The sequence below is a fragment of the Opisthocomus hoazin genome, chromosome 28, assembly GCF_030867145.1.
Source record: "Opisthocomus hoazin isolate bOpiHoa1 chromosome 28, bOpiHoa1.hap1, whole genome shotgun sequence".
In the NCBI taxonomy this organism is placed as follows: Eukaryota; Metazoa; Chordata; class Aves; order Opisthocomiformes; family Opisthocomidae; genus Opisthocomus; species Opisthocomus hoazin.
Genome location: NC_134441.1, coordinates 2663332 through 2681475, shown reverse-complemented (window position 1 = coordinate 2681475; position 18144 = coordinate 2663332). Strand labels below are relative to the sequence as shown.

The window sequence follows — 18144 nt, the reverse complement described above, 5'->3', positions numbered from 1 at the left end:
AGTCTGATGCCGTTTTTGGGGAGTAAAACCCAGCGAACCCCCGTCTCCTGGCTCAGGGCTGTCCCTGCAGGCTCCGCTAATTTCGACGCCGGGCGCTGGGGAAGTGCCCAGCATGGCCCTTCCCGGCTGCAAGGCCACCGCTGGGCGAGGTCCGTCCGCCCCAAGCCTGAAGAAACCTCAAGTTGTCCAATTTTTGCCACCGGCTCGGAGCCGGGTGAGCCGTGCCGTGCTGCGCCGACCTTCAAGCACCCCAAAAGCCAGCTTTGCCTTCACGGTGATGGGAATCACTCACGGCTCCAGCACCAGAGCTGGATGTTCCTCTGCCTGAAGCCTTCTCCCAGTCGTCCCACGATGACCCTACGGGATCAGTGCCGCAGGTATCTAAGCACACGAATAATTTAATTCTAATTCAACGCCGCTATCCACGGAGAAAAAAATGGAATTCCTTGGCTTAGATGTTTGCAAGGTGGTCCCATCAACGCAGCTACGTGCAAGAGTGGAAGAACCCTCCCCGAGAGATCCATCCTCTGTCGCCGCGGTTGCGCCGGCAGCGGTACGGCTCGAGCGACGCGGAGCGGGGACGGTGGGGGATGCTGCTCCCCTCCCTTTCCCCCATCGCCCGGCGGGGACGTGGGGCAGGATCGCTGTGGGTGACGGAAATTACAGCGTGATGGCGGCTTCCGGGCAGAGCGCGAGCGTTTCCTGCCCGGCAAACTGCGGCGGGGAAGGGGAAGCGCTCGGGGCCGGCCGTCCTCGTGCAGCAAGTTCTCGGCCGCGTCCTCCCCGCTGGGGATCCCCGATTCTGGGGAGGGGAGGCCGCTCGTCTTCAGGCCTGGTTTTGCTCCGGGTCGCTTTCCAAAGCCACGTGTCTGGCGAGAACCGGAGCGGGAGGAAGCGTTCCCCGTCGCCCAGCATCTCCCGGCCGCGGCTCTCGGCCGGACGCGCATCGTTTCAGCAGCGAAGCCGTAACGCTGGGAGAGGCTTGGCTGCCTTCTGGGCTGGATTTTTTTTCCTTTTCGGCACCAGAAAGTCAAATCTTTGTCACGTACAAGCACAACAGGGAGATGTTGGAGTCTGGGGAAGGCTGGAGCGCTCCCAACCCACAAGTGTGCACGGTCAGTCCTCTCTCCAGTGTCATCTCTGCCTGGAATTATTTTATCTTTAAATCACTCCCCTCCCCATCCCGGTTTTGAGCTGAAAACCTGCTGCTTTTTTAAAAATCACCAAAGTTTTTCGCAATACCGACTGTCTCCCTGCTTCTTTCAGAGGAGGATGCTGCGCCAGCACCCAGCGGTTACCAGGGCGAGCCGGCGCCCCGTGCCCCCATCCCGCCCGGATCCGCGGCGGGACACGACGGATTCGGGGAAACTGAGGCAGAGGGAGCGGCAGCAGTTCACCGAGGTCGCGGGGTGAACCCGGGAAAGCATCCAGCACAGGGAGCGTTTTATTTCCTGGCTCAGAACCGTAACGTGGCACGTACTTTGCGACTTTTATTACCGCATCGGGAATGGGCGCCGCGGCACGGGACGGACCCTGCGCTGCGCCCTCGGCCCCCTGCACACCGCAAACCAGCGCTCCCCATCCCCGCGCCGTTACTCAGCGCCGGGAACCGGCTCGTCCCCTTCCTCGACCTCCCCACCTTCGGTGACACAGACCTGATGCCGGGTTGCACCCACCCTCCTCCAGCCCTGACCCCGGCAGCACCCACGACCTTGGCTGCTATTGAGGGCTCCGCGCCGAATTAAACCACGTGCCCTCGCGCCGCAGCCAAGCCTCTGATGACACACGCCCGGAGTCATCTTGAACCCAAGTGAGTCAGATGGTTTCCTGCTCGGCCGGTTCCTCCCCATCCTCACTATCCCCCCCCCTCCCCGGGATGATGGCAGCTGAACCCCGCGCCGGAGGTGGAGTCGGGCACATGGCGAGGAAATCAGGCTGCAGAGCATCAGCGGCGGCCGGGGACCCGTCCTCGGGTGACCCCACTGCTCCGCAGCCCCGCCGAAAGCCCAGTTTAACCAGCAAAACGTTCTGGTTTCCAGCTCAGGAGTTGGGGACATCCAACTGCTCCCAGCTCCCAGCCCCGAGCAGCCCCAGCCGGCCTTTGAGACCCCTCCCTGCCCACGCATCCCCTTTCTCTCTCGCTTTAAACCCAGCAGGTCTCTGGGGTGGACGCAAGAGGCTGCATCCCCCCTGGATGGGAAAGCCCGGCTGGCGCCGAGCCCCGTCCTGGGATGCTGGGAGCACCCCACTGCGGGTGGGGAAACTGAGGCAGCGCCCTGCCCGCGCTCCCCGCGGCAGCTCCGAGGAGCCAAGGGGGTACGCGCCGGCTCCCCGCAGGCGCCGAGGGTGGGAAAGGCCGTCCTGCCGCTGACCTTGGCGGACTCCGGAGAAGCTGCGGAGTTGGTTTCCAGGAATTCGCAATCAGGCGGCCCTCCCACGGCCGCAGAGGAGCCTGCGAGAGGCAGCCGGGGAGGAACCAGCTTGATAAAACTAATCCCCTCGCAAAGGAAAAGTGAAAAAAAACCCAGAGGAGAACCTGTCCCTGCCTGGGAACGGCCGCAAATACGGGAAATGAACCCCACCGCCAGTTTTCCCTTCTCTCGAAGGAGCGACGGGGAAGAGGAGCCGCCAGCCCCGGTTATTTAACTCGTTTGCCTCCCGTCGCCTGGCGAGGCTGAGGTGCGGGGACCAGGAAACCCGGCGCGAGCCGGCACATCCGAAGGGAACGCGGCTCATCCGCGGCGAACTTTCAAGCCAAAGGACGCTGCCGAGGTTAATTAAAGTTTGCCCAATCCCTTGGGGGTCAGAGAAGCCGGTGCTGGAACCCACCAACGCCGAGGGCAGGAGGAGCTGGGGGATGTGGGGGACGTCCCTGCGGGCGGGCAGCGGAGCAGGTCAAGCTGCTCCCTGTCAAGGATGGGAAGAAAAATCCTCTTTTGGGGGCTATTTTCAAGGCCTTTTTATCCTGACGTGGACACAAACCACGCCTGAGCCCCTCTTCTGCCAGAGCCAAAGACGCGAGACTCGAGCACACCCCAGGCTACCGCCCTAAAAAGCTTTTCCCGACTACGGACTCAAATTTGGGGTAAAGCCTCCGGGTTTGATACAAAGCAGCTTTCCAAGAATTCCAGCCCATGCTGGGGACTCCCGGCCTGGGAAGATTTATCAGTCAGGAATAATTTTTGCATCCATGATGGATGCGTCCAGCTCGGAAGCTCAGCTGCTTCCCCCCCCCCTTCTCCCCCTTCCCCTGCAGCGAAGCCGAGCTCCGTGCTCTCACCGGAGGCTGCGCCGACCCCGGCTTTGCCCTACCCGGGGGATTCACGGCGCTTGTTTAAAAATAACCCAGCGAAACCCAGCTGCGGAGGCGACCGTTTGGGCCGGGAGGGCAGAGCCATCTCCCGCAGCAGCCAGAGCTCCGGCCGACGGCTCCTGCGTATTTTTTTCCACCCCCTCCTTGCCCTTAAATCTCAGCACCCTGTTTTATTTGAGCTTCGCAGCGGGGAGGAGAACGAAGCCGGTTCCCGAGGCTTCGCACGCCCTACGGCGGAGCCGAAGACTTCAAACCCAAACCTCCCAAGCCTCCCCGTTCTCCCCAGCTGCCGCGAGGAGCTGGCGAGCCGGTGCCCGAGAGGCGGACGTCGGGCCACGCCGCTGGCCTATTTCTGCCGTCGGGTTACACAACCCCCGCCCGTGGATTTGGCCGTTGCGCAACGCCCGGACACTCACGAGCGGAGCTCGTATTTCCTTACGGATCGCTTTGCATTGGGAAGTGATTTCTGTGCATTTTGGTTTTTTGTTGTTTTGGGGTGTTGTTTTTTTTTTTAATGTTGTCTCTCGTTTTACTTCCTATTTAATGCAGGCGAAGGGCCAGCATGGCGAGTTTTGTTTCCCGGTCGGCAGCGCCGGCGTGAGCCGATGGACCCAGCCAGGGCTTTCTGCAGCCACATATTCTGCATTTTACCTTTTATTTTATTAAACAGTGGGGGGGTATTTGCAAATCCTGACCTCTCCGCCTTAACCCCAGTAATAGGAACCGCTGCACGACCTCAGGACCCCGCATCCCTCCCTGACGTATCCTCGGATGCCCCAGACGCCGGCGGAGGGCTGGGGAAGGAGCCCGAGCCTTCACGCGCAGCCTCCCGGCCAACATTTCGTTTTCCAGGAATCCTTCATTCAGCTGTCCCGGCAGCCGAACAAAACCTGGCCGCTTCCCCCCGGCCAGCGCAGAGCAGAAACCCTCGCGTTTTCCGAGCGCCCGAACTCGTGAATTCCCGGTGACCGACGCTCCCTGGGTCCCAACGGGATGCTCCCGACTGCGGCTGCGCTCCGGCAACGGGCTCCGGTCATTCGGGACCCGTAAATTTGGGGAGGGGGGGAGGCAAAAAGCCGTTTTCCAGGGCCATCGGTGGGGAACTGGGGGTTGGGGGGGGCACAGCCTGGGGAAGGCGAGCCCGAGGGGCTGCGTTTGCCTCCGGGCTCGGAGCAAGCCCATGCGGCATCCCCGGCCGGAGCCGGAGGCGGGATAGGGGGGGCCGGGTCCAGAGAGGGGGGGTTCGGGTCCAGGGGGGGGTGTCCCGGCTCCGGGGGGGGTCCCTGCTCCGGGAGGAGTCCCTGCTCCGGGGTGGGTTCCGGCCCCGGGGCATGCTCGGCGCCGGCGGGAGGAAGCGGCGACACGTGCTGCGCGGGGACCCGGCTCCCGCGGGGGCGGCCGGGAGGAGAGCGGAGACACACACAGCCCCCCCCCCTTCCTCCTCCTCCTCCTCCTCCTCCTCCTGCTCCGCGCCGCCGGCCCGCGAGGGGCGCCCGGCCACGCGGGGTCCCGCAGCCGCCCGCCTCGGCACGTACCGCACGGCCGGCGGGGCCCCGCGGCGCCTCCCGCCCGCACCCCCCCCCAGCCCGGCCCGGCGCCTCCCCCAGTTCCCCTTTCTTCCCGGGGTCCCTTTTTCCGTTTTTCTCCTTTTACCTTTTTGTCTCCTTTCTTCTCCCACCCCTTTTTTCATCTTTTTTCCTTTCTTCTCTTTTTTCTTTTTTTTCTCTTTTTTTTTTCCTTTTTCCTTCTTCCCTTTTTACTTTGTCCTTTTTTTTACTTGCCCCCTCTCTTTTTTTCCTTTTTCTTTTTTCTTACTTTTTCCCGCTCTCCTATTTTTCCTTTTTCATTTTTTCTTACTTCCCCCCCTCTCTTATTTTCCTCTTTTCCTTTTTTCTTACTTCCCCCCTCCTATTTTTCCTTTCCCTTTCTTTTTACCTTTTCCCCCCTCTCCCTTTTTCCCTTTTTCCTTTTTTATTTTCCCTTTTTTTACTTTTTCCTCTCTCCCTTTCTTCCTTTTTCCTTTTTTACTTTTTCCTTTTTTTTACTTTGTTCCTCTCTCCTTTTTTTCTTTTTTCCTTTTTCCCTTTTTTCCTTTTCTCCCTTTTTCCTTTTTTCCTTTTCTCCCCTTTTCTTTTTTTCCCTTTTTCCTTTTTTTCCCTTTTTCCTTTTTTCCTCTATTCTCCCCTTTTCCTTCTTTCCCCTTCCCCTCTTTCCTTCCTTCCCCCCCTCTTTTCCTCCTTCCCCCCCCGCCGCCCCCCTTTGTCCCGCGCATCCCCCCCGCGCCGCCCCGCACCTTCTGCGCCTGGTCATGGTTGAGCTCGGTGAAGAAGTACGCCAGCAGATGGGACGCGATCATCTTGCGCGCCGGGGTGCGGAGCGGTGCGGTGCGGAGCGGAGCGGGAGGCGGCCCCGGAGCAGCGCGCGCCGCGGTGCTGGCCCGCGACAATGTGGCTCATTGAGGAGGTTCCCCGGCCCACGAGTGACGCGGCGCCGCGGCGGCTCCTCATTGGCTGAGCAGCGAGGGTGTGTGCCCGGCGGGGGGCGGGGCGCCCGCCGCTAGGGGGCGCCCGAGGAGGGGGGGATGAATGGGGGGTGCTGGGGTGAACTGGGGTGAACTGGGGTAGGGTGCTCGGGGGGGGGCGAGGAGGGTCTCGGGTGGGCACTGCGGGGTGGGGGGCAGATGCGTGTGGGTGCAGTGGGGGGGTACTGGGGTGAACTGGGGTGAACTGGTGCGGGCCGCTGGATGGCGGGAGGGTGACCAGGATCTCGGGTGGGCACTGGGGGGTGCGGGGGGGGTGAGTGGGTGAACTGGGAGGGAGCTGGGTGTGCACTGTGGGGGGGTGCGTGCATTAGGGGTACACTGGGGATGTACTGGGATGAACTGGGGTGAACTGGTGCAGGGTGCAGGGTGACGGGAGGGTGACCAGGATCTGGGGTTGGCACTGGGGGGTGAGTGGGTGAACTGGGAGGGAGCTGGGTGTGCACTGTGGGAGGTGCATGCCTCGGGGGTGCACTGGGGGTGTACTGGGATGAACTGGGGTGAACTGGTGCAGGGCACTGGGTGGCGGGAGTGTCACCAGGATCTGGGGTGGGTACTGGGGGGGGTGCGAGGAAGACGACTGTCGGTGCACTGGGAGGGAGCGGGGGGTGCACGTATGGGGGGTGTACTGGGGAGTTACTGGGGTGAACTGGTGCCAGGCGCTGAGTGGCGGGAAGGTGAACAGGATCTTGGGTGGGCACTGGGGAGCGCAGGGGGGATGAGTGGGGGGGAACTGGGAGGGGGGGCTGTGGGTGTACTGTGAGGGATCCGTGCATTGGGGGTGCACTGGGGGGGTACTGGGCTAAACTGGTGCAGGGTGCTGAGTGGCGAGGGGGGGGTGAACAGGACCTCGAGTGGGCACCGAGGTGGGGGGGGGGACACCTGAGTATGGGTGAACTGGGAGGGGGCTGTGGGTGCACTGGGGGGGGGGTGGTACCTCGGGGAGTGCACTGGGGGAGGTGCATGCATGGGGGTGTACTGGGGGGGATCTGCATACATTGGGGGTACTGGGGGGGTGCAAAGGGGGGTGGGCTGCATGATGTGGGAGGGGGCGCACTGGGAGGGGGGTGTGAGCGCACTGGGGGGGGTTGGTACATTGGGGGGGGTGCACTGGGGGGGCTGTCCATGCATGGGGGTGCACTGGGAGGGGGGGTCTGCATACATTGGGGTGTACTGGGGGGGCGTGGGGGCGTGCAAGGGGGGTGGGCTGCAAGGGGGGGGGGTGCACTGGGAGGGCGGGGTGTTACACCAGCACACCTGCACCCCAGGGTGGGGTGGGGGGGCACCCAGCATGTGTGAATGCTCACACACGTGTGCACACGCGTGTGTGCACGCGCAGCCCGGCTTCCACGCCCCGCCGTGTGCCCGTGCACGGCGCCGTGGCGGCCGTGGCCGCGTGCCGCGGTGTGTTCCGGCAGATGCGCGGCCGTGCCCGCACCGCGCGCCCCGCGCCGTCACGCGGGCCTCAGCGTGCGCATCCCCGCGCCCCCGCCACCGCGGTTCCGCGCGCGGCGAAGGGCCGGAGCGCGGGGGCTTCTCCGCGCCCCGAAGCTTCGCGACGCCTCCGCCCGCGTTCCCCCCCAGGGAGGAGCTGGGATCTGCCTCCGCCATCCCTCCGTCCTCCTCCTCTCCATCCCAGCTCCCGGCTCCGTCTGGGCCGAAGGCGGGCGCGAGGAGCCCGACGAGGGCCGCGGCACGTCCCGCGCCCGCCTGGCCCTCCGGACCCGCTCCGGCTGCCCCGCGCTCGGCTCCCGGGAGAGCCGGTCGGAGCAACCCCGCGGCGGGAGTTACCCAACCCGTCTGCCTGCTCCCCGCCGCGCTTTCCCAACCGGGTCGGAGCGGCTCCAGCCCTGCACGGCTTCGCCTTTCGAAGCGGTCGTTGACACCATTTTTCCGAGGAGCTGAAGCTCCGTCTCGAAGCGGGGAGCGGCGACCGAAGGAGCGGCGAGCGCAGCCGAGGCGACCCCGCTGCCGGGCTCCTTCTCCCGGGCGCTCCAGTCCCTGCCCATTCCGCCCCAGTTTGGCCCAGCAGTCGGCCAAAGCCGCGCATCGGCAGCTTTTTCATCTTTTTCAGCCCACCCGTGTTTCCTTTCACCCTCTCGCCCAGGTTTTTTGCCCCACGCCCAGATTCTCAGGGCTTAGGATGAAATTCAAGCGGCGGGTTGGCTATAAATAGCCGGGCGCTTCTGTCCCCCCTCCCCAGCCTCCGGCTGAAGGCCACGACCGTGTGCGTCACAGGAGGGGTCTGTCTCGTCCCCCGGCCCCGCTCGGGACCTGGGTTCACCTCCCGAAACTCCGTTTATCCAGGGCGGTTTATTCCCCGGCGCTCCGTTGCTTCACCTTCACCAAGCAAAGGAGCGGGGCTCCGGTCCCCGCGCTCCTCGAAGCGGCGCTTGCTTTTAAATTTAATTTTTTTTTTTAAATTTCGAACGAGCTTTTCTAGCAGGTTTTATAATTCCTTTCACGTAATAAACCTCCAAGGCTAAATCTTTTCCAGCCGTCGCTCCCAGCTGCTCCCCGGCTTGGCGTGGGCTTGTAATAATCTCTCAGCGTTTGGTGCCGCGTTCCCGAGCCGAGGGGAAGGGGCTGGTGGCAGGGACCGGAGTCACGGCCGCCTCGCATTTCTCTCACGCGATTCCTTCAAGACGAGTGGCCGCGGTAACGACAAATTCGGAGCTCGAAAGGAAGGGCCGTGAGCGGCCGGAGCGGGGCCGGAGCATCCCAGAGTCCCGGGACCTGCTCCGGGTGCCGGTCCCAAGCAACATGACCCATGGCAGGGGGCAAAGCCCCCCAGCTGCTGCTGCCCGGGGGTGTTGGGGACCCCCCGCGAGCGAGCGTCGCAAACCTGGCGAGGGCAATCCCCCCCCTTTTACAGCGGGGAAACCGAGGCGCGGAGCGGGATGGGGATAGAGGAATCGGGGAAGCAGACCCGGCGCATCCGATGTTCGGAGGCGGCTGGAGCAGCCGGGATGATCTCGGAGCTGGAGCCGCTCCAGGGAGAGGCATTCAGGCATCGCGGATCACCTGCCCCGTGATTCACCGCGCCGCCGGTGCTCCACATACTTTCCAACAGCGTTTCATTTGACACGCACGTCCCCAAACGAGCCCGTCGGCGGAAGAATGACACCGGTGACCATTTATTTGCTTTGCCTGGTCACCCAACGCACCGGAAACCCCGAGCTCGGCCGGACCCAGCCCTCGCAGGGGCTGGGAATGGAAAACCGGTCCGAGAACTTTTCGCTCGCTGGCAGCCGTGGGACGGAGCGCGTGACCTTGGGGCTGAGCTCGGTGAAGCAGCCTTTCCCCGGCTCGCCCGTCCCCAACCTCTGCGCAAAGGTGGAAGGAGAGGGGAGGGTTGTGCCCTGTCGGGGCTGGGGGGAGTCCGTCCATCCGTCCATCCATCCGTCCATCCATCCATCCGTCCGTCGCTCCTCTGCGGGTGCTCATAACCCCGGAGCTGACGTCCAACCCACCCGTCCTGAAACCTCCAGCTGCATCCCATGGCCACCGTCCCCCGAGCAGCCAGCCCTCCCCGCACCCGCCGGAGGGATTCCCCGAGGGTCCAGGCAGGGGCTGGGAAGTGGGGGTGCCCCCGGCCACCCCAAGCTCCTGAGGCCTGGCCTTCTCGCCCCGCACAGCCAGGCTAATCTCCGTTATCTGGACAGAAAAGGGGAGATGAAGTTAGATTAGATGTGGTCACCTAATTTTAGCTTCCTCAGGTGTTACAGGTGCCCTGCTCTGGCTCTTCCCTCCCTCTCCTCAAACCCTTGGCTCCCCTCAAAGCCACGGGGCCACCAGCCAGTGCAGGAGGAAACCAGCTGGGGTTTGGCCTGGAAGTGGTAGCCAGCAGCGGGTGCGAGCGCGTGGCGTGTGGGGAGCACTGGAGGTCACTGCACCTCTGTCGAGAGGGGACTGATGGTGATGGTGGTCAGAATCTGCTGGTGATGGTCACCATCTGCTGGTGATGGTCACTCTCCACTGCTGATGGTCACTGTCCACTGATGATGGTCATTCTCCGCTGGTGATGGTCACTCTCCACTGTTGATGGCCACCATCCGCTGGTGATGGCCACCATCTGCTGGTGACGGTCACTGTCTGCTGGTGATGGTCACTCTCCACTGTTGATGGCCACCATCCGCTGGTGATGGCCACCATCTGCTGGTGACGGTCACTGTCTGCTGCTGATGGTCACTCTCCACTGTTGATGGCCACCATCCGCTGGTGATGGCCACCATCTGCTGGTGACGGTCACTGTCTGCTGGTGATGGTCACCCTCCACTGTTGATGGCCACCATCCGCTGGTGATGGCCACCATCTGCTGGTGACGGTCACTGTCTGCTGCTGATGGTCACTCTCCACTGGTGATGGTCACTGCCCACTGGTGATGGCCACCGTCTGCTGATGATGGCCATCCTCAACCTGAGGACCATCTCCATCCACCCCAGCCTCCCCTGCCCAGGAAGATTTTTACAGTGGGAGCCTCAGCGTCGATGAATCCAGTCTGCCCCATCCACGCCAAGCTTCTGCCGCTGCCTGACCTTCTGCCTCCTGCCAAGATGCTGCGACGTGAGGTTGACGTCTGCTTCTCTTTGCCTGCCTTGACCTCCCTCGTGACGGCGCCGGCCATAAGCCCTCGGCTTGTCCAGCTGCCAAGGAGTCTGCCAGCTCCATCAAATGTCTCCTGATCCGAGGGGACATCAGATCCCCCATGGGACCAGGATGGAGCGCCCCGGGATCAGCCCCGTGATGTGACAGGGAGAGGAGACATCTGAGCCCCTCGCATTTCCATGAGCTGCACCGTCCCCAGAGTCCCAGCAAGGTCCCCAAACCCCAGAGGGGATGTTGGAGCTGGCAGAAGCCCTGGTGTCCCTGAAAGCTGGCACGGCCAAACTTGGGGAGAGCGACCGGGTGGTCCTGGGTCTGGCATGGGCTGTGCCGGGCACCGTGCGAGCCTGGTGCATCTCAGAGGTCGAAAGTCCCAGCCGGGACACAGGACCTTGAGTCACTCCGCCCTGGGATGAATAACTCCCGCGTGTGGCACTTTCTCAATCCCCAGCGTCCTCCAGGTGCTTTCCCCACCGCCAGCAGCGGCGGAGCTGGGTCACGGACACGTCCCACGGCGTGGGGCGAGTGCACGTCCCCGGTGCCACCCGGCCGCAGCTGGGGCGTGAGCAGGGCGGGCAGCAGCGGGCAGGGGGATGCTCCCAGCCGAGGGCTTTTCCCTCGCCTCCTCCATCAGACCCCGGATGCCCCAGAGGGGGATCTCCAGCCCGTGCTAAGCGTGCAGATGCCGCTTCTGTTTCTGTTCCGAAGAGTCTGGGTGCTCAGAAGGTCCCCTGGATTTTCCCCCGCTGCGCCAGGCTCCCAGAGCTGGGTCTCAGGGGTCCCCCCCCGGAGCGTGCCCGCAGCGGGATAACCCTGCCGTCACCCCGAAACACCCGTGCGCCACGGAAGTCTCCAGCTCTGCTGGGATGCTGGAGGGAAGGTTTGGCACAGCCAGGGTGCTGGAGGGATGCCGGGATGCTGGAGGGAAGGTCTGGCAGCAGCTGGGATGCTGGAGGGAACAGGGTGCTGGAGGGATGCCGGGATGCTGGAGGGCAGGTCTGGCACAGCCGGGGTGCTGGAGGGATGCCGGGATGCTGGAGGGAAGGCCTGGCACAGCCGGGATGCTGGAGGGATGCCGGGATGCTGGAGGGAAGGCCTGGCACAGCCGGGATGCTGGAGGGATGCCGGGATGCTGGAGGGAAGGTCTGGCAGCAGCTGGGATGCTGGAGGGATGCCGGGATGCTGGAGGGCAGGTCTGGCACAGCCGGGATGCTGGAGGGATGCCGGGATGCTGGAGGGAAGGCCTGGCACAGCTGGGATGCTGGAGGGATGCCGGGATGCTGGAGGGAAGGTCTGGCACAGCTGGGATGCTGGAGGGATGCCGGGATGCTGGAGGGAAGGCCTGGCACAGCTGGGATGCTGGAGGGATGCCGGGATGCTGGAGGGAAGGTCTGGCACAGCTGGGATGCTGGAGGGATGCCGGGATGCTGGAGGGAAGCGGCGCGGAGGCGGCAGCCCGGCAGCAGCCGGAGCTGAAGCAGCAAGCTGAAGGCTCGGGGGCAGCCCAGGGACTGTGCTGGGGTCAAATCCAAATGCAGACCCCACCCCGGCACCTCCGCCTGCTCCGATTCCTGCGAAATCCTTCCCACCCGGCACCGACCATGGGAGGAAATCACCCGAAACCTGGCATCGAGGAAGACCTGGCTGCACGGCTGCGGCAGGATCCCACCCTCTAGCCCTGCCGGGCTGGTCGGAAAGCCACCGCACCGGCAGGGCCCGGCGTCCACGTCACCGCGGCAAAGCCACGCATGGGTGGACGCACCTCCCAAGCCGTCCTCGGCGTTAGGGCGAGGTGATGGCGGAGCCGGCGAGGAGCTACAAGGATGGTGAGGGGACTGGAGCATTTAGGGCTACAAGGATGGTGAGGGGACTGGAGCATCTCCACTACGAGGAGAGGTTGAGGGAGCTGGGCTTGTTCAGCCTGAAGAAGAGAAGGCTGCGAGGGGACCTTATAAATGCCTACAAATATCTGAAGGGTGGGTGTCAGGAGAATGGGGCCAAGCTCTTTTCAGTGGTGCCCAGTGACAGGACAAGGGGTAATGGGCACAAACTGAGGCACAGGAAGTTCCGTCTGAACATGAGGAGGAACTTCTTCTCTCTGAGGGTGACGGAGCCCTGGCCCAGGCTGCCCAGGGAGGTTGTGGAGTCTCCTTCTCTGGAGATATTCAAGACCTGCCTGGACAAGGTCCTGTGCAGCCTGCTGTAGGTGACCCTGCTTCGGCGGGGGGGTTGGACTAGATGACCCACAGAGGTCTCTTCCAACCCCTACTATTCTGCGATTCTGTGATTCTGTGATTCTGTGAGCTGGGCAGCACAAGGTGGGACCCCCCCATCCCACAGCCGAGGGGCTCCCACCCTCCCAGCCCTTCCCGCTGCTCCGGTGAAACGGGGAGAGGTCGGCGATGAAAAGCAGCTTTTTGTGTTTATTGCGCTTTCCAGAGAAGGTGGTTTCGAAACAGCGAGCGGCTGCCGGGGCACGGGGGAAAAGCGGCTTTTTCCAGGGAAAATTCCCAAGCGCTGCTGGCGGAGAAAGTGCCGGGCAGTCTCACGCCGAGGGCGGGTGCGCAGCATCCTGCCGGGGAAATGGGTTCGCCCGGTTCTGGGGCGAGAAAAGCCCCCCCAACCCCGCCCGCAGCCTGGGCAGCTCTCCCTGGGATGCGGGAGCAGAGCCGGGCTCTCCCTCGGCCCTCGCCCACCCACCGCAGCATCTCGCCTCTCCTCACGGGGAGGACCACGTCTCCAAGCCCCCGCTCCCAGATTTTTCCTTCCATCCGCTCCGCCGGGCAGAAAAGACCCCGAATATTATATCCCGCCTCGCTGCGGCGTGACGGCGCGTGGCTCGGGGCCAGAGGTCTGGGAAACAGCTCTCCCACACCCTTCCACGAATTATTTCACCGGCGACTGTCCCACGATCCCCTGCTACCCCCGGTGACCCCTCTCCCGAAGAGCCGAATTGGCCCTGCTCACCGGGGCCCATCACGGCTCCTTCACTGATTAAAAAAACCCCCAAAATCCTAAATCCAGGGAGAAAATCCCCTCACCTGGGTGAAGCCCTCGCCGTCCATCCCGGCCATCATCCCTGGAGCATCCAAGCTGGGTCGCCGGGACTGGGACCTTGTGCCCCGCGGCGAGCCGAGCCCGGGAGAGCTTTATCATCTCTGATCCCCGCGGAGGAAGGTCCCGCGCGTCAGCCCCGCGGTCATTGGCTGGGCGCTGCGGGGATAAATACGGGATTTCAGCGGCGCCGGTGTAATCCCGGAGCCGTGGGACGAGCACGACGGAGCCGCGTGGGATGCGACGCCCCGTGCGCGGTGCTGGGGGGTCTGGGCTGCTCCTGGCTCGCACCGTGTGCCGTCAGCCTCGCCGAGCCCCCGCTCCCCGGAGCATCCCGCTGTGCCGTACCCCTTGGCACGGCAAGAAAGCGCAGCCGGGTCATGGACCAGCCCAAGGGCCACCCCCGCGACCCCATCCCCACAGGGGGGTGACTTTTATTGCTTGCCCCCAGCCCAAATTTCAGTGCAGACCATTTTACTGGTGAATCCGCTCTCCTTTTTCCTGGGAAGGGAAAATAAATCCTTGGGGGGGGATGGATGAGTTTGCAAGGGGGTGTTTGCAGGGGCTGGAAGCTCCAGGCTGTGCCGGCTCCGGACGGCCCCAAGCCTGGTAACACCCGTGGGCACCGGGTACCGTGCGTGTGCACGTGCGTGTGCACGCGTGCGTGTTGCGTGTGCACGTGGGGGCAGGGACACGTGGCCACCCACACTCCTCTTTACCCAGCGAAGGGTTTAATCGGGATCTGCGGGCATCTGGCACGGCAGCGGCTTCTCCGCTTATGCAGAGCTGTCGGGGCCACGGAGAACCCCAAAAACCCGGACGGGGGGTAAAAAGAGGGGGGGAAGAGCTGCTGGGGCGGCCTGGCAGCCTCCCCGGCCCCACGGCTCCGTGGGTCTGTCCCTTCGTGACCGTGGGCTCGCGAGTCCCCTCTCCCCACGGCCGGAGGGGAGTTGCCGAGCAAAGATGTTTAAGGTTGATGCACTTATTAATTCCATCAAGCGGAGATTATCCGGCTCGGAGGGCCGTGAGCAATCAGCACCGGCGCGGTTATCCGGCACGGGCAAAGCCGAACTTGCCGTTGGGGAGGAGGAGGAGGGAGCTGCAGCCCCAGGCTTCCCCGTCGCAGGTGGCTGGGCCATGCTGGGGGCTCAAGAGAAGGGGCAAGGCTCGTTTCTGGGGGTAGTGGGCTCCCCGCCGGGGTCAGGCACCGCCTGGGTGTGCTGAAGGTTCAACCCAGCCCTAAACCTTAGTCCAGGCTCTCAGCTCAGCACCTTCCTTTTGCCAGGTGCTGTGCTGGCTGGGGAGAGTGGGGCAGAGCTGAGCCCCGGCCCCAGCCCCAGCCCTGTCCCAGCCCCAGCCCTGTCCCATCCCATCCCATCCGATCCCATCCCATCCCTGGTCCTGTTCCCACCCCTGTCCCCATCCCGGTCCCTGTCCCAATCCCATCCCCATCCCCATCCCATCCCTGGCCCCTTCCCTGGTCCTGTTCCCATCCCTGTCACCAACCTGGTCCCTGTCCCAGTCCCATCTCCATCCCATCCCCGTCCCTGTCCCTGTCCATATCTTTGTCCCCATCCCCATGCCAGTCCCTGTCCCAATCCCATCCCCAGCCATGTCCCATCCCCATCACTACCCTGGCCCCGTTCCCATCCCTGTCCCCATCCTGGTCCCAGTCCCATCCCCATCCCTGGCCCAGTCCCTGTCCCTGTCCATATCTTTGTCCCCATCCCCATCCTGATCTCGGTCCCTGTCCCAGTCCCATCCCCAACCCTGTCCCATCCCCATCTCATCCCTGGCCCCTTCCCTGCCCCTGTTCCCAACCCTGTCAACATCCTGATCCCTGTCCCAATCTCATCTCTGTCCCTGTCCCATGCTCACCCCATCCCTGTCCCCTTCCCTGGCCCTGGCCCCATCCCTGTCCCCATCCCAGTCCCTGTCCCTATCCCATCCCCATCCCATCCCCATCCCCGTCCCCATCCCACCCCTGTCCCCATCCCGGGGCGCGTGGCTGTGGGGTGACAGCCCAGGACTGATCCAGACCCCAGGAATGGCTGCGGGGGGCTGGCGGCAGCCAGGACCCCAACCCCACGGTGCTCACAGCCGGGCCAGCAGCCGCTCCCCCCGGCAGCCACCTGCCTCATGCCGGGGCGGGGGGTTTGGCAACGCCTTCGGCTGGCGGAAACTTCTTTTATCTCCAAAAATTCCTCTACGCATGGACGGGGAAAACTCCGGCTGCTGGAGGCTGGGATCCTCCCTCTGCCGGCTTTTCCAAAGCGGCTTCTTCAAGCCGGGGAGGACAGAGCCGCCTTTGTTCTGTCCCCGCTCCCGCTGCTGCCGGCGCGGAGGCAACGTCACCGAGCCCTCGGCGCCGGTGGCTTCACCATCCACCCCCCGGCACGTCCGCGCCGGGAACCTCCGGGAGCAGGAGAAGCAAACGAGCTGCGAGCGCCGGGTGACGGGAGACGTGTCCCGGCTGGTGGACCCCTGTCCCGGGTGTCCCAGCTGGTGTTTGCTCCCCCCACAAGCCCCGGCAGGACTTAAATTATTATTTTTATTTAACCGAGCAGGGATCGTTTCATGACCCTGCAGTAATAAAGAAGGGATAAAGACAGTAATAAATAAAGTAATAAAGATGGGAGCCGAGCGACGTCGAGCCCCATCGCCCAGCTGAAATCCTCGTCACGGCGGGCGCCGGACCCCCATGATAAACCCCATTATTGTCCCCCCGCCTCACTCAGCACAAAGGGGGGGGGGGGGCGAGACCGGTTCTTTCCCAGTGCGGGACCCCCTGGGGACCTCGGTGGGTGGCCAGGGCCCGTCCCCACCTCCCCGTTGCGACACCTCCTGTTTTTCGTTAAACCTCTTTGCGGAGAGACGACGCCGGCGGAGCGGCCGGCCGGGGTGCGGGCAGGATGGCCACGACCCCCGGCCCCCGGGAAGCCCCCCGGCCCCCCGGCATCGCGCCAGGAACCCACCCGGCTGCAGCTCCCGCAGTGTCAACACCCCGGCCGGGTGTGAAAGCGGCCTCCGGACTTTCCCTCCCAAATACGCCCGCAAATTTCCGGCTCGAACAGCCGCGAGAGCCGGGAGAGCTCGGCCGGGACGGAGCTCTCTGCCTCTCGCCGGCGCACCGTGGCGTTTTGCTAAGATAATTTGTTCGGGAGACACAGATACGGATCCCGCCGGCAGCGGGAGAGCTGATTTTACGGTTTTATTGGCGTGTGAAAAGCCGTGCGGCAACCGGCGCTCCCCCAGTTCCCACGCTGGCGGCTGCGAGCTCCGTCCCCGCGTGCCCGGTGCCCGAAGCCGGACAGGCGGTACCGACGCCGAGCTGGGCTCGGATCCCCGACAGGCTCGGGACCAGGATCTGCCAACGCAGCCGCGGCCCCGTGAGGAATCCCGGCTGCGAACGCCGCCGCGAATTCCCCGGAGCAGCTGCCCCGGAGAGCGGGCGTCTCGGGACACGTTTGATGGCAGGAGGAGGAGGAGAGGTGGAAACTCGGACCGCAGATCCGGCATCCTCCGCCCTGCCCGCGGGCGATGCCACCGCTCGATAAAACACCTCAAAGCGGGTTTTTTAAGGTGCTCCCCAGCGTGGCGGGGGTCCGGCCAGCAGCCCCTCATGGGTGCTCATGGGCAGCGAGGCCGGCGGCTCCGGCAGGGACCGGCCGCCTCCGAGACGTCGGTGGCCATGCCAGGAAAGATTGGGCTTCACCGCTTGCCAACAGCCGCTCCGCCCCAGGATCCGGCTGCGCCTCATCCCTCTGCCCTGACCTTCCAAGCGCCGACCCCGCTGCGGTAATTAGAAACGGCCGGGTCATTTTTCCAGTCCCGTGATAAGGGCAAAATGTCAGATCCCGCCGCAGCGTCGGCGCGGGCAGCCGGGCGGGATGGAAGAAGAGAAGGCTGCGAGGGGACCTTAGAAATGCCTCTAAATATCTGCAGGGTGGGGGTCAGGAGGATGGGGCCAAGCTCTTTTCAGTGGTGCCCAGCGACAGGACAAGGGGCAATGGGCACAAACTGAGGCACAGGAAGTTCCGTCTGAACAGGAGGAAGAACTTCTTCCCTCTGAGGGTGACGGAGCCCCGGCCCAGGCTGCCCAGGGAGGCTGTGGAGTCTCCTTCTCTGGAGATATTCCAGCCCCGCCTGGACAAGATCCTGTGCAGCCTGCTCTGGGTGACCCTGCTTCAGCAGGGGGGTTGGACTGGGTGACCCACAGAGGTCCCTTCCAACCCCTACTATTCTGTGATTCTGTGATTCTATGGGGCGAAGCCGATGGGACGCAGCCACCCGGCTCCCAGAACATCCCGGGCAGCGGCGGCTGGTGTCAGGGCGCTGGGACCCAAGCCCAGCTCTGGTTCCAGCCGCGCTCCAAGCAGGGAAACGAAGGGATAACTGGGTGTGGCTGAGCCTGAGGCGTTGGGAAATCGCCTCGGCCCGAGGCGTTCCCGACGGGCAAACCGCCCCGGGGCTGCCGGGACGCTGCTTTCCGGGAATTCAGCCCTGGATGCTTCGCCAGCTCCCATCCCTGCAGGCTGCAACCCTGCCGGGGTGGGGAATTGGGGTGATTCCCCCCAAAATTGGAAATCCGGGGGATGCCCTAAGCCTGGATATGGGGCGACGCGAGCCGTTC

At 64.0% G+C, this 18144-nt stretch overlaps 1 protein-coding gene across 1 annotated transcript in view; it reads right to left on the bottom strand.

Moving 5' to 3' along the window:
* Window positions 1–5769, bottom strand: part of LOC104331282 (hexokinase-2) — a 30726-nt gene extending 24957 nt beyond the window's left edge. Inside the window, exon 1 of the mRNA XM_075444532.1 lies at window positions 5607–5769. Within this exon, the coding sequence (XP_075300647.1) occupies window positions 5607–5669 (63 nt within the window). The 5' untranslated portion in view covers window positions 5670–5769. The remainder of the gene's footprint in view (window positions 1–5606) is intronic.
* Between the last annotated feature and the right edge of the window lie 12375 nt (window positions 5770–18144).